Source organism: Phocoena phocoena, chromosome 4 (genome assembly GCF_963924675.1).
Source record: "Phocoena phocoena chromosome 4, mPhoPho1.1, whole genome shotgun sequence".
NCBI lineage: Eukaryota > Metazoa > Chordata > Mammalia > Artiodactyla > Phocoenidae > Phocoena > Phocoena phocoena.
Window position 1 is genome coordinate 12148442 of NC_089222.1, and position 14973 is coordinate 12163414.

The following is a 14973-nucleotide window of genomic DNA, read 5'->3' on the forward strand; positions in this document are numbered from 1 at the left end:
ACAGAAACTCAAAGTAAGTAAAAATGGTGGTCCTACTGTATAGCAGAGGGAACTATATTCAATATCAATTCTTTTCCTGTAATAGAAAAGAATCTAGAAGAAATATATGTATATATAAAACTGAATCACTTTGCTATGTACCTAAAACATTGTAAATCAACTATACTTCAATTTTTTTTAAAAAAGAGGTAAAGTGACATTCCCAAGATTCCATGGCTGAGGGCTAGTCACTGCAGTGCTGTTTTCACTGTTCTTCTCGGCTTTTGCAACATAAAGAATTCTTGTCTCTGCTGCAGTTCAGGTCACTAGATGAGTCCCTTTTTGACATCTGGAATGCCCTTTCTAATGGGGAAACTATTGTAAATATGCTTGAACCTAATGGAAATGACTTTTTTTGGTACATTTTGAGGTAAGTAGACTGTGCAGTGACCTTCAGGTCTAATCATATTACGGACACTGCATCTGTGTTTGAATTAAATTTAAGCCGTTTCTGGGATCAGAATGCACTTTGAATTTTAATAACACTTTGGGCTATAAAAAGGAATAAAACCTGTTGTTAAATACTCTCCCTTTAGACTTTCCAGATTTGTGCTTAGTTGTTCATAAAATACCAGGACACAAAGTGGCATCTTTAAAAAGATGCTGATGCCTGACTTCAGTAACCACCATAGTGAAACCTTTTTTCGTATATTGTCCTGTTGTTTATTAAATTATGTTAAAGCATCTTCAGTATATAGTCTTATCTTTCCTTTCTACAAATGCAGAAATTCGGTGCCAGAGAGCTTGAGATGAGTAGTTTTCACGATGGATATTCATGAACAGTTCTGCTTCTGAATGTTGATGAAACTGTGTTTATTTTTATTCCAGATGGTGAAACTACTCTTGTCTAGAGGTGCCAATATTAATGCTTTTGACAAGAAAGATAGACGTGCTATCCACTGGGCAGCATATATGGGTATGTGTATTTTAAATTTATTCTTTGACATTAAGTATTAAGAAAAAGTTGGACATTTCGTTCTTGCGTTTGGTATAACATGTCTTTTGGGGTAGTGAGCAGTTGCACCATATCTGAGTTTGCTGCCCAAGTGGAACCAGCCTGGCAGTCGGGGGAGGTTTGCCAGGACAGGAGTATATTAGGTCCAGTTCTCCTGAAAGCTGTTTAAAATTAATTGTTTACTTTTAAAGGGAGAGATGTCCTAGACACAAGTTTGGGATACAGAGTTTAGCTTGGTGTTTACTAAAAGCCCATTCTCATACCCATCCTGAACCCATCCTTGTTTGTATGGGAATATTAAGGTAGAAGTTGTGAAGATGTATTAAGAAGCCTGTTATCTTGTGCCAAACACTGTGTTAAATAGGCATATCACGTTTGATTTCTACCACAGTAAGAAACTGAGGTTTAGATATCAACTTTTCTGCTTTTAACATTCTTGAGGGAATTCCCTGGCAGTCCAGTGGTTAGGACTTCTCGCCTTCACTGCCGAGGGTGTGGGTTCCATCCCTGGTTGGGGAGCTAAAATCCCACAAGCTGCGCAGTGTGACCAAACAAAGAAAAAAAGGATTCTTGAAAAGTCTTAGGATCTGCACAGTTGCAGTTTGAAACTAACAGAGCTCATGGGAAAATGGTCCTGAGGCAGACTGCTTAAAACCTACGCAACTCCACGAGCGGAGCACTAACGAAAGCATTAATGGGTTTTTGAGGTAACTGGGACAGCCAGGGAGGAGAAAGGTCAGGCTTCCACAGGATACTTTAAAACGCACAGAAAGAACAGAGCAGAGATGCTGGCCTGCAGGCGCTAAGACCACGCAGGTCGAAGTGGATCTCAACCTGCTGCAAACCTTGCAAGTCCCATAGGGCTAGGCTGTGCCTCTGGAAGACAATAGAGCTGAAGAACTCCTTTCTTTGCAGCCATGGAGCTCAGGGCTTTTTCTTTTCCTCCCAACAGTCTATTCTGCTTCTGCTCTTCTTGCTCCACTGACTTAGGAAAAATTACATGGACTGACGGACCACGTAGTGCTGGTCTCATTCCCATGTGCCTCTCATACTGACTACAGAGACAGTCTAGCCCCTCTTCTCACAGGCATAGCTTATCCTCACTACTCCCTACCTTTGCTTTTGTCTTTTCCTAGCTCTCACTTAAAATTCAGAGGTTGATAGAAGATTATTAATTTTAAAAACTATATAAAATTGTAAAATACAAAAATGTAAGAAACCAAATGAACTCAAACCAGTTGACGGTAACCCCAAGGTCCAGGAAAATCCTTTGCCCATCATGGAAATAACTCTTGGGCTCTTGGTGTTTCTCTCACACCAAAGGTTTGTGCCTCTAGTTATGTCATGGGCACTTTTCTTCTGTTAACTGAAGGTAAAACATCCAGAAGCAAGTCTCCTGTGGTGTCCTAAAGTGCCCTCCTCACAGCCTGTAGGTTTTCTGTATTTTAAGTCTTGGGGATTTTTCTGAATATTCTGGAATAGCTTATTCTTGACGGTTCAGGCACAGATAGTCTGTGATTTTAAACTATATACCTTATATTGAAAGGTTCACACATTAAGCAGAGGGTATCAGGCCTTTTATCTCCAAAGAATTAAACTTGGCTAAACAGCTGTTTTCATAAAATTGAAGGCCAAGGAATTTTGTGGGTTGCCTCTAATTGAGCTCCCAGAGTAGCTGGGTGTGTATATCTCAGAGGCCCTTGGATGGCTTTGTTTTCCTTGATCTACTAAATGTCATTTTTCAGGCCGATTGTGGATTGTAAAAGATATTCTGTATTTCTTGGACCTCATAGTCCATTTAATTTTTGAGCATAAACATTCAGGGATTCATAATTTTCCTTTCCCTGTCTCTTCCTTCCTTTAAGCTTGGAAAAAGAGGAGTATTGACACACAGTTTCTAAAACCATTCAGTTGTTTTAGGTGTTCAGGATTAAAAAGGAGCTAAATATATGAAAGTAGGGAGTTACTGCCTGGTCTATTAAGACAGGCCTTAAGTCCAGGTCATTGACACCTCTAGAGAATCTGCCAATATTAGCCTAAGAGACATTACATTATTGCATTACATGTCTTCTTGTAATTTATTTCTCACAGGCTTCTGTATTTGCCCTGGCCTTCTGTCCCCTGGTTGAGGCTACCCTTACTTTTCTGTTAGGTTCTACCTCTTATACTTATGCTATGATTGAATCCTGTTTATGTTCCCCAGCCCCACCTCTGTCCCCAAATGAACTGATCATTTTTCCCTCCCTACGCTGTGTTTGCTCCTACCATGAACCGTCATTAAGAATCCATTTACTGTTACTGATGAACCTAGTTACAGGGCAGGAATAAAGAGGTAGACATAGAAAATGGACTTGAGGACATGGGGTGGGAGGGCGAAGCTGGGGCGAAGTGAGAGTAGCATCGACATATATACACTACCGAATGCAGAATAGTTGGCTGGTGGGAAGCAGCAGCATAGCACAGGGAGATCAGCTCGGTGCTTTGAGATGACCTAGAAGGGTGGGATAGGGAGGGTGGGAGGGAGGCTCAAGAGGGAGGGGATATGGGGACATGTGTATGCATGTGGCTGATTCACTTTGGTGAACAACAGAAACTGACACAGTATTGTGAAGCAATTATACTCCAATAAAGATCTGTTTAAAAAAAAATCCATTTACTCATTCATCTTTTCTGTTGCCTTCAGTGCTTTTAGCAATATCCAGTCACTTTTTACCTCAAAGTACCTTACTGTGATGACTTTGACATAGAGAGTACTAAATAAATATTAATTACCTTGATAAGCAACTCATTACATTAATTCTTCTTAAAGCAATGCATAATTTGAGTTGATGTGAAATGGTGTTTTTCTTCTTACTTTCCTTTCCATAAAAACTTGTGAGCATAGCTCATTTTACTTTTATTAATACATTCATGACAAAAGAAAAATGTAGGGAATTTTCCAAATTCCTGACGGATAATGATTACATTTATCAAATTCACGTTGCATAGATATAATTTTTTTAAAGGAGTTATTGACTACAGAATTACCATGCATGTCTGCTGTCTTCTAAAAATACACCCATATGAATTGAATGAAATCTAGTCTCCTTGGTAGCATCGTTCTATAAATTGATAAGGAAAACACATACGTATTCTGGCTAGGTTCCACCTTGCTAGAACAATATCATTTATTTCACTCGAGAACTTTCTTCCCTTTTTTCTTTTAAATAGGTCACCCCAAACTGGCTATGGAAAGGCCCCTTCTTCATGTTTTCAGTGGTCCGTTAAAGGAATTTTTACATATTTCAGAAATGTGATTAAATAAATATTTGTCAATTTTAAGATTGTAAATTTCCTATGCATGGCACCTTTTAAAAATAGGGCTTTATCGGTCTCAGGAAAAGTTCACACTTCCTGGAATCTACATAATTAATATGATCTAAGTCATTTACTTAGAATGATGTGTTGGTTTTGGACAGTTTTTCCATTATGTTTGTATAATGGGCCTTCTAGTCTTAAAAATCAGGAGAATTTGTTTCTTTTTGGCATATTTAGTGAATAATATGCATTTGCCCGGTTTAAAAAAGCTATATTTATGCGTGAGCCTCCTGGGCATTATAAGTCCTGGTTTTTAATACATTACACTAACCCAAGTAGTTGTCTTTCTAGAGCCATAGATCAGAGAGTAATGTGTAGTGAGATCTTTTGTACCAGTTAGTGCTCTTATATGGTAGTCACATTTAATTTGGCATCTAATGATTTGACAGATATTCTTTTGATTTTTTCCTAAAAATATAGTAGATATTTTTCATATTGAAATGGGGAAAAAACAGCTGAATGTATCCACTTTAATTGATAATTTATATATATGAACAACTATATCTACTTGATTCTTTATGCATCTTGTAGACTCCTTTTTTCAAGGGGGCAAGGCACTGTGTTTGAAAGTCTTATTTTTATAGTTATTTACTTTATATACTCCTTCCCTATGAGGGGTATTAAAAATGGCATCATTAGCAACTCGTTTAATGTAACATATTTATTAGGTACCTATATTGTTTGAAATACACCAAGAAGTAGAACATAAGAGCCTATGATATTTGCCTTTAAAGATATATATATTTGGGAACTTAATACATAAAAGTAATTAAAGAGTTTGTTAAATAATGATTCAAGTTTAAGATACATCACAAAATATTATTATGTATGCTTATTAGATAGTATTTACAGGTACATTGTGCTTTTGGCCACGTAATTCTAGGCAACTAGAAGCCTTAAAAAGACTTCTAGGGAAGATAGGAACTGACATGACCTTCTTCGAGGATTAGTAACAAGGATTAGAAAGAAACGTCCAAGCAGAACATTCTGTACAACGTAGGAATCAGTCCGATGAACAAAGGCACAGAGGTGGAAAGGCTTTTGGGAGGAGGAGAAAGTACTGTATAATCTAACGTGACAAGAAGTGAGGAGATACGAAAGGAGAACAGTGGTTCTCCCACCTTCCACCTGGCCTCCTTATGTGGTTGGGTAGGGCCTGAGACTAGTTCTGCCTAATGAAAGTAGCATCCCCTGTGGACCAGAGCATTTAATTGCTGGTGTGAGACTGTAGTCTGTTGCCCTTTCTGGCACAGTGACCAAGCTGCCTTCAAATCATGTGTCAGCTCCATGAATCTGGATCATTGCGTGACTGAGCAGAGCCCTCTGGCCAAGCTATCATAATGCTAACAAGAAATAAAGCACTAATTGTTTAAGCCACTGAGATTTGGGAGTTGGTTGTTAACCACAGCATGTATAATGTAGCCCAGGGGTCCCCATCCCCCAGAACCGGGCCACACAGCAAAAGATGAGCCGCAGGCAAGCCAGCCAAGTTTCATCTGCCACTCCGCATCCCCCGCATAGGGCTGAACCATCCCCCCCATCACTCACATTACCGCCTGAACCATTCCCGCCCCACCCCCGCCACGTGGAAAAATTGTCTCCCATGAACCCGGTCCCTATTGCCAAAAAGGTTGGGGACTGCTGACCTAGCCTATCCTGATTGTTAAGGCATCTGGTGGAAATAATAAGGGAAAAGAAGTTTTTAGCTGCGTGTTCTAAAGACCTGACATTTTTTAAGAAATAAGCCCAAGTCACTCCCAGACTTCCACGTAGGAGAAGATTCTACAACATAAACTAATGTCTTACGTTAGACATGAAAAGCTAACTTAAGAACTGGAGAATGTATTAAAACAACCTTGGAAACAACAAGATCTAGGTAAAAGGAGGATTGCAGGGTTATCATTGGATAAAACAATTAAATGTATTATTTTCAATTATTAGTTACCTCTATCAGCATTTATCAAAATTATCCTGAATTCTTATTTTTTTCTTCTATCCTCTCTCTGGTTATAATGTGATTAATTGGTGACTTGTCATGCATTATCTAGTTAATTTGTATTGTATTTTTACCTGTCTTTAAAGATATTCAGGATTGTATTTCATGTTTTCCATACACTCATCTTCTTGTTTTTTTCTTCATAAACACATTTTCAGGTCACACTGAAGTAGTGAAATTACTTGTGGCACACGGAGCTGAAGTGACATGCAAGGACAAGAAGTCTTACACACCTCTCCACGCAGCAGCCTCTAGTGGGATGATCAGCGTAGTCAAGTACCTTCTTGATCTTGGGGTTGATGTAGGTGTACAGACTAAGCAGTACAGAAGAATGGAGCATTTTGTGTGTTCGTGATTTTGTTGTTGGCAGAAGTTATTTCAAATTTAAAAGATGATTTCTTACAATAAGATTTTTGTCTTTTAATAGTTTTATGTTTATAGTCCTTCACGTAATATACAGTGCACTGATGTCTGACCAAGTCATGAAGTTAGTCAAATGTATTAAGAGGTAAAATATATTCCAAAGGTGAACGGTTGATTGACAGAAGTTTTTCTTTTCCATCACATTCTAGGCCCTGTAGCTTCATTTCAGCTATGGAAACCAGCAGATCAGACATATTTGGATTATTTTCCTAAGTGGCTGGGTTATTGTTAGTATTATTTGCCCAGTTTGTCTAATATTTCCTTTAAATGACCGTAGCTGTTCACATTACAGGATATTGGCCAGAGGCAGGCAGGAAAACTAGAGGCCTTTGGCCTATTAGCTGCAAGTGTTCCTTACTGTATGATGTCTTTGGTTCAGAGGGGTTGCTCCTTCATCTGAATATATTTGATTACGGAACTGGGATAGCTAAGAATACCTGGAACTCCCACAGTCCATCCTTTAGGCACAGTTCTGACAAACTCATCTGGTCTTTAAAACACAGATGAAAAAGCAGCCAGGTAGAAGGAGAGAGGGAGGTAGTTTAGATCAGCTGCAAAGACAGAAAGATAGGTGGTAATCTGGTTGGACAAAGAATACGTGGCAGAACTGTGGAGCTGGATAGCCTATTAATTTAATTTAAGGACTTTGTGAAGCACTTAGTTATTGAAAATGTAGGGATCAAAAATTCAAACACATTGTTAGGTAGAAGCTTGTAGAGTGCAAACAGATGAAAGTTTTATTTCAACTCAGCACTTCCTGTAGCTCTGTTTCAACGGGGTGATATAATGCCTTAAGAGACCCTTGATCGAGATAAATGAGATAGCCTTGTTTCTGATCACTGTTTCAAGTCCATTCTGGTGCAATTTTTAAAGCTTATGTTATTGACAGCAAAATTATAAGCTCTGGTGAGAGTGTTCTTCAGAAAAAGTGGTCAAACTTAGAGTCATTTAGTGACATGTGGCCTCCAATTGCATGACTTAGTTTCCTAGAGCTGAAGTGAGTGACTTAAAACAATAAATTTAATCTCTCAAAGTTTTGGAAGCTCCGAGGGAGAATCTTTTCTGTGTCCGCCAGCTTTTGGTGATGAAATCTAGATAACTTGACTAAAGTTAAGAGTTGCTTTTTCACTTCCGCTAATTTCTGTTACCAGAGATGTGAGAAAAGAAAATGTTAAATAAAGTTGTGATAAGTTGGGGCCAACCACAAGGTTAGAGGGCACAGTCTCCACACAGGACTGACTTCAGTTTTGATGATTCACTAGAAGGACTCCAAAAACTCACTGCAAGCTATTATACTCACAGTTATGGTTTATTATGCAGAAAAGATACAAATTAACATCAGCCAAAGGAAGAGACACACAAGGCAGAGTATAAGAGTATTCTAAACACAAAGCTTCCATTGGCCTCTCCTTACAGAGTTAGGACTCCTTACTCTCCCAGCATCAGAACGTGACATATGCACATAGTATTGCTAACCAGAGAAGCACTCCTGAGCTTTGTTTTCAGAGTTTTATTGGGCCTCCACTACATAGGCATGATTGATTGATCAAAATTGCTCATATGGTTGATTTCAGTCTCCAAGTCCACTGATACCAGCGGACCCAGAGCCCCTCCCGTCCATCACATGGTTGGTTTATGTGGTGTGGTTGGCCCTGCCCTAAAGACCTGCTGTGCCTGCTCCTACTCTCAGGTCCAGGGTAGCCAGCTCAGCTGTCAGGTGTGCCATAGATGACCTCCCAGAAGACAGGAGCGAAAGTACAATTCTTTACCACAGAAAAGTTATGTAAACTTTAAAATATTCATCCAATATATTTTTTAAGAAATAGAAAGATAAAGAAACTTCAGTTACATGAATTATTTCTCAATGTTGACTATATTTTTTGAGCATATTCATTTTGGTAAAATGTCAGTATGTAGGCTGGAAAATATCTAAAGCCCAAGTTTGTTGCAAAAATGGATTAAATAGAAAAGGATGTCAGTAATTTAAAAAAAAATCTTTCTCTCTACTAATCACCAACTTTATTAATCTTTTGTCACTGTAAATAGCAGAAAATATGCGTGTTTTTCAATATGTGTCAGAATTTTCAGTTTGTGTTCATTTTTCATGATTCTTAGAATTAATTCTGTGATTGTCCCTTACCTAGAATGCTTTTAAAAATATATTATTTGTTTTCATTTTCCTAAAATATCTCTTGGAATCATTCAGTTTTGTCATGAAGTAGACATTGTATATATAAGTTATGTTCCCTGAAGCTACAAAATCGTTTGACACCAAAATGTTGTTATGTTCATTTTTTTTATTGAAGTTTAAGATTATAAGCCATATCTGTGTATTTATCCCTGTTTGTTTCTCACTTTAATAATTAGATTTCAACCACAGTGTTGCTAAGATAGCTCACAACGATAATTAGGAAGACTGCTTTAAGACTGACAATTTTTTTCTTCCAATAGATGAATGAACCAAATGCCTATGGAAATACACCTCTTCATGTAGCCTGCTACAATGGACAAGATGTTGTCGTGAATGAACTTATAGACTGTGGTGCTAATGTAAATCAAAAGAATGAAAAAGGGTTTACTCCTTTGCACTTTGCTGCTGCATCAACACATGGAGCATTGTGTTTAGAGCTTCTAGTAGGCAATGGGGCCGATGTCAATATGAAGGTATGAAGTAATATCAGAATCCCTATCTAGTATTTAGGAGTTCACTGTAGTATCAGTAGCTACTAAAAAGGAGTGAATTACTGATAACACACAGATGAATCTTAAAAATACTATGCTGAGTGAAAGCGTTACACAAGAATATATTCACTATTTCCATTTATATAAGATTTTAGAACAGACAAAATTCAAGTTATATGGGGTTCCAGACGCTACAGTTGGGGAAATAAAAAAAAGAGAGAGAGAACAATTGTTGCCTCCGGGAGGAGGGATTGATGAAAAGGGGGTGTGGGGGAACTTTCTCTGTGGTGGTAATGTCCTGTATTTTGACAGCTTTGTGTTATATAAATAAGTGTTAGTCAAAACTCATCAGGTGGTACATTTTTTGTATGTCTCATTGCATGTAAATGTTCCCGTAGAAGGTTACAAATCAAACAAATACTGAACCCTAGTTAATGATATGCATACCAAAGTGTTTAGAGGTAATAGGTAGCTGACTTTAAAAAGCATCACTTAGGGACTTTCCTGGTGGTCCAGTGGTTAAGACTGCACGCTTCCACTGCAGGGGGCACAGGTTTGATCCCTAGTCTTGCATGCCACGCGGTGTGGCCTACCCCCCTCCCAAGAAAAAAGCATCACTTAATTGCACGGGTGGGTAGAGAGATGGATGTATGATAATGCTCACATAGTAAAATGTTAGTGGTAGACTCTAGGTGGTAGGTATATGGGTGTTCACTGTAATATTCTTCCAACTTTTCTGTTTTGAAATTTTTCACAGTGTTAGAAAAATTAGAAGACTGATACAGTGTTTTACATATAAGAATAGTTGCTTTTTGGTTTTTTGGTCATTCGCTTCCAAGAGTGAACATTTGAATTTTAGAAATATGTGAAAATTCTGGAGCCAAAATATACGTACCTTTACTGCATAATTCTTTGGAAATGCACATGCAACCAGTTTTGAACATAACTACTTCATAATGTATAATCATCATTTTATATTTTCCAAGATGCTTTCACTGATTGCTTCTGTATTAATTTATTAATTCATTCTTTGAGCACTTGCCAAACCATGTCTTGTGGTGTAAAGAAAAGAAAACCACAAACAAAATTGAACCGTTTAGGATTAGTAAAAACATTTAAGCTTCAAATGTTTTCAGAGCTTTCATTGCATAAAATTTCAGCTTCTATTGTAGGTGTGATGAGCCAGTGTCTTTCAGACTGGTAGAGAAAGGAGTCCATTTTCTTACCTAACTTTAGAAAATCCTTTAACGATGCCACTGACCCACTCTGACAGCTGTAGCAGCAGCAAGCCCATCTATAATTAGGTCGTTGCTCTAAATTGCCCCTTGCCAGCTAAAGGACAAAATTTATACATATCAACTTATGGAAGGAAAGGGCATGAGATATCATAAAGAACTCCTTTCTGGTTAAAATGTCTCTTTTACGAATATACATTTAAAGCTTTCAGTTCTCAATCAAATCACTAACTAAACTAAAGTTTTATTTTTAATAATTTAAATAACTTCTAAATATTTACTGATAAGTTCAAACTGCTTATTTTGATTTGAAGAATTCCTGCTGTTTGGATAATCAGTGCCTAGAAAAAATATCAGAATTCTTGTGGGGGTGGGAAGTTAGTTACTTGTTTCCTCAAAAGCCTAGTAATATTTTTTAATGAAGAGTTTTTCAAAATAAAAAATTTGAAATTATCTTCATATTCTTCAAACGAAAAGATCTCATCAAGTAGTTTTAGTCTCTGTGAGACCCCTTTATGATAAAGGGGCTGTAGTTAAAATTATCTTTGTTAAATATTAAGTATCATGGAATAAGAGGCTTACCTATATCATTAACTATTATGCATTTTTTAGTTTATATGGGGCTGGGTAAAAATTAGGCTTTCTATTTTATACAGTGCCATTTAGACATGACTGTTTACTATAATTTGAAGATAATTAATCACTTGCTTCATGTCATTGCCTATGTAGCTGACTCTAGTACCTATGATTATTTTTAAGTCTGTATTTTCTTTTGAAATGTTGAGGTGAGAGTCAGTTCTACAAGAGGGTCACTTGTAGTACAATGCTTAGCAGTGGTCTTATTTGAAGTTACCTCCCTAATGATTTAGAAAATTCAGTGGTAGATTTTACACATGACAGGGGAATGTTTTAGCAAAACAGTTAACATGTGGTGGTTAAGTAGATTTGAAGACAACAGACCATGATGCTGGTTTAAAAATAGGTTTCATAAAAGTTGCTTTAATTTTGTCTAAGGACGTATGACATCCTGCTGATGTGCAGTTGCCCAGTTATCTTACTGCCGAGTTCCATTGAAACACACTCCCTAAGTTGTTGATGACTTCTGAGGTACCGTCCAACTGACATTATGTAAAAATTGTTGATAGCAGTGAGTTTTCAACGCATAAGAATTTGCATTCATTCAAGAATATATCTTCGTTCCTGACACTATGTTTCCTGTATTTGTCAAATCGATGCTTATCGAATTACTGTTTGACTAACGAGTTAAGGCTTTGACATTTGCCTTGCAAGAAAAAGATTACAGTTGTTGACCCTCAAGTTCTCCTTATCAAGGTACCTTTCTCCTTCATCTTTTCCTCCCATTCCATTCTCTATTTTGATTTTTCTGTCCTTGATCAGGTTGTGGATGACTAGAATTGGAATGTGAATTTAGATTTGTAATTACTCAGTTTGTAAGTTTTTTGATTGGTTGTCCTACATAGAAGTAAAATGAATGGGTTTTTTTTACATATTTATTAGAGTATAATTGCTTTACAACGGTGTGTTAGTTTCTGCTTTATAACAGAATGAATCAGTTATACATATACATATGTTCCCATATCTCTTCCTTCTTGCGTCTCCCTCCCTCCCACTCTCCCTACCCCACCCCTCCAGGTGGTCACAAAGCACCGAGCTGATCTCCCTGTGCTATGCGGCTGCTTCCCACTAGCTATCTACCTTACATTTGGTAACGTATATATATGTCCATGCCTCTCTCTCGCTTTGACACAGCTTACCCTTCCCCCTCTCCATATCCTCAAGTCTGTTCTCTAGTAGGTCTGTGTCTTTATTCCTGTCTTACCCCTAGGTTCTTCATGACATTTTTTTTTCTTAAATTCCATATATATGTGTTAGCACACGGTATTTATCTTTCTCTTTCTGACTTACTTCACTCTGTATGACAGACTCTAGGTCCATCCACCTCATTACAGATAGCTCAATTTTGCTTCTTTTTATGGCTGAGTAATATTCCATTGTATATATGTGCCACATCTTCTTTATCCATTCATCCGATGATGGACACTTAGGTTGTTTCCATCTCCAGGCTATTGTAAATAGAGCTGCAATGAACATTTTGGTATATGACTCTTCTTGAATTATGGTTTTCTCAGGATATATGCCCAGGAGTGGGATTGCTGGGTCCTATGGTAGTTCTATATGTAGTTTTTTAAGGAACCTCCATACTGTTCTCCATAGTGGCTGTACCAATTCACATTCCCACCAGCAGTGCAAGAGTGTTCCCTTTTCTCCACACCCTCTCCAGCATTTATTGTTTCTAGATTTTTTGATGATGGCCATTCTGACTGGTGTGAGATGGTATCTCTTTGTAGTTTTGATTTCCATTTCTCTAATGATTAATGATGTTGAACATTCTTTCATGTGTTTGTTGGCAGTCTGTATATCTTCTTTGGAGAAATGTCTATTTAGGTCTCCTGCCTATTTTTGAATTGGGTTGGTTGTTTTTTTGTTATTGAGCTGTGTGAGCTGCTTATAACTTTTGGAGATTAATCCTTTGTCAGTTGCTTCATTTGCAGATATTTTCTCCCATTCTGAGGGTTGTCTTTTGGTCTTGTTTATGGTTTCCTTTGCTGTGCAAAAGCTTTGACGTTTCATTAGGTCCCATTTGTTTATTTTTGTTTTTATTTCCATTACTCTAGGAGGTGGGTCAGAAAGGATCTTGCTGTGATTTATGTCATAGAGTGTTCTTCCTATGTTTTCTTCTAAGAGATTGATAGTTTCTGGCCTTACATTTCAGTCGTTAATCCATTTTGAGCTTATTTTTGTGTATGGTGTTAGGGAGTGATCTAATCTCATACTTTTAAATGTACCTGTCCAGTTTTCCCAGCACCACTTCTTGAAGAGGCTGTCCTTTCTCCACTGTACATTCCTGCCTCCTTTATCAAAGACAAGGTGACCATATGTGTGTGGGTTTATCTCTGGGCTTTCTATCCTGTTCCATTGATCTATATTTCTGTTTTTGTGCCAGTACCATACTGTCTTGATTACTGTAGCTTTGTAGTATAGTCTGAAGTCAGGAAGCCTGATTCCTCCAGCTCCCTTTTTCGTTCTCAAGATTGCTTTGGCTATTCGGGGTCTTTTGTGTTTCCATACAAATTGTGAAATTTTTTGTTCTAGTTCTGTGAAAAATGCCAGTGGTAGTTGGATAGGGATTGCATTGAATCTGTACATTGCTTTGGGTAGTAGAGTCATTTTCACAATGTTGATTTTTCCAATCCAAGAACATGGTATATCTCTCCATCTATTTGTATCATCTTTAATTTCTTTCATCAGTGTCTTATAATTTTCTGCATATAGGTCTTTTGTCTCCTTATGTAGGTTTATTCCTAGGTATTTTATTTTTTTTGTTGCAGTGGTAAATGGGAGTGTTTTCTTGATTTCACTTTCAGATTTTTCATCATTAGTGTATAGGAATGCAAGAGATTTCTGTGCATTAATTTTGTATCCTGCTACTTTACCAAATTCATTGATTAGCTGTAGTAGTTTTCTGGTAGCATCTGTAGGATTCTCTATGTATAGTATCATGTCATCTGCAAACAGTGACAGCTTTACTTCTTCTTTTCCTATTTGGATTCCTTTTGTTTCTTTTTCTTCTCTGATTGCTGTGGCTAAAACTTCCAAAATATGTTGAATAATAGTGGTGAGAGTGGGCAACCTTGTCTTTTTCCTGATCTTAGTGGAAATGCTTTCAGGTTTTCACCATTGAGGATGATGTTGGCTGTGGGTTTGTCATATATGGCCTCTATTATGTTGAGGAAAGTTCCCTCTGTGCTAACTTTCTGCAGGGTTTTTATCATAAATGGGTGTTGAATTTTGTCAAAAGCTTTCTCCGCATCTATTGAGATCATATGGTTTTTCTCCTTCAGTTTGTTAATATGGTTTATCACATGATTGATTTGCATATATTGAAGAATCCTTGCATTCCTGGAATAAACCCCACTTGATCATGGTGTATGATCCTTTTAATGTGCTGTTGGATTCTGTTTGCTAGTATTTTTTTTTTTTTTTTAAACATCTTTATTGGGGTATAATTGCTTTACAATGGTGTGTTAGTTTCTGCTTTATAACAAAGTGAATCAGCTATACATATACATATGTTCCCATATGTCTTCCCTCTTGCGTCTCCCTCCCTCCCACTCTCCCCATCCCACCCTTCCAGGCTGTCACAAAGCACCGAGCTAATATCCCTGTGCCTTGCGGCTGCTTCCCCCCAGCTATCTACCTTACTA

The 14973-nt window shown here is 37.5% G+C and overlaps 1 protein-coding gene across 2 annotated transcripts in view; it reads left to right on the forward strand.

Annotated features, from left to right (window-relative positions):
• Window positions 1-14973, forward strand: part of ANKRD28 (ankyrin repeat domain 28) — a 111104-nt gene that overhangs the window by 50494 nt on the left and 45637 nt on the right. For both annotated transcript variants that reach the window (XM_065876434.1, XM_065876436.1), the window contains exons 6-8: window positions 868-955; window positions 6506-6648; window positions 9222-9434. In XM_065876434.1, the coding sequence (XP_065732506.1) occupies window positions 868-955; window positions 6506-6648; window positions 9222-9434 (444 nt within the window). The remainder of the gene's footprint in view (window positions 1-867; window positions 956-6505; window positions 6649-9221; window positions 9435-14973) is intronic.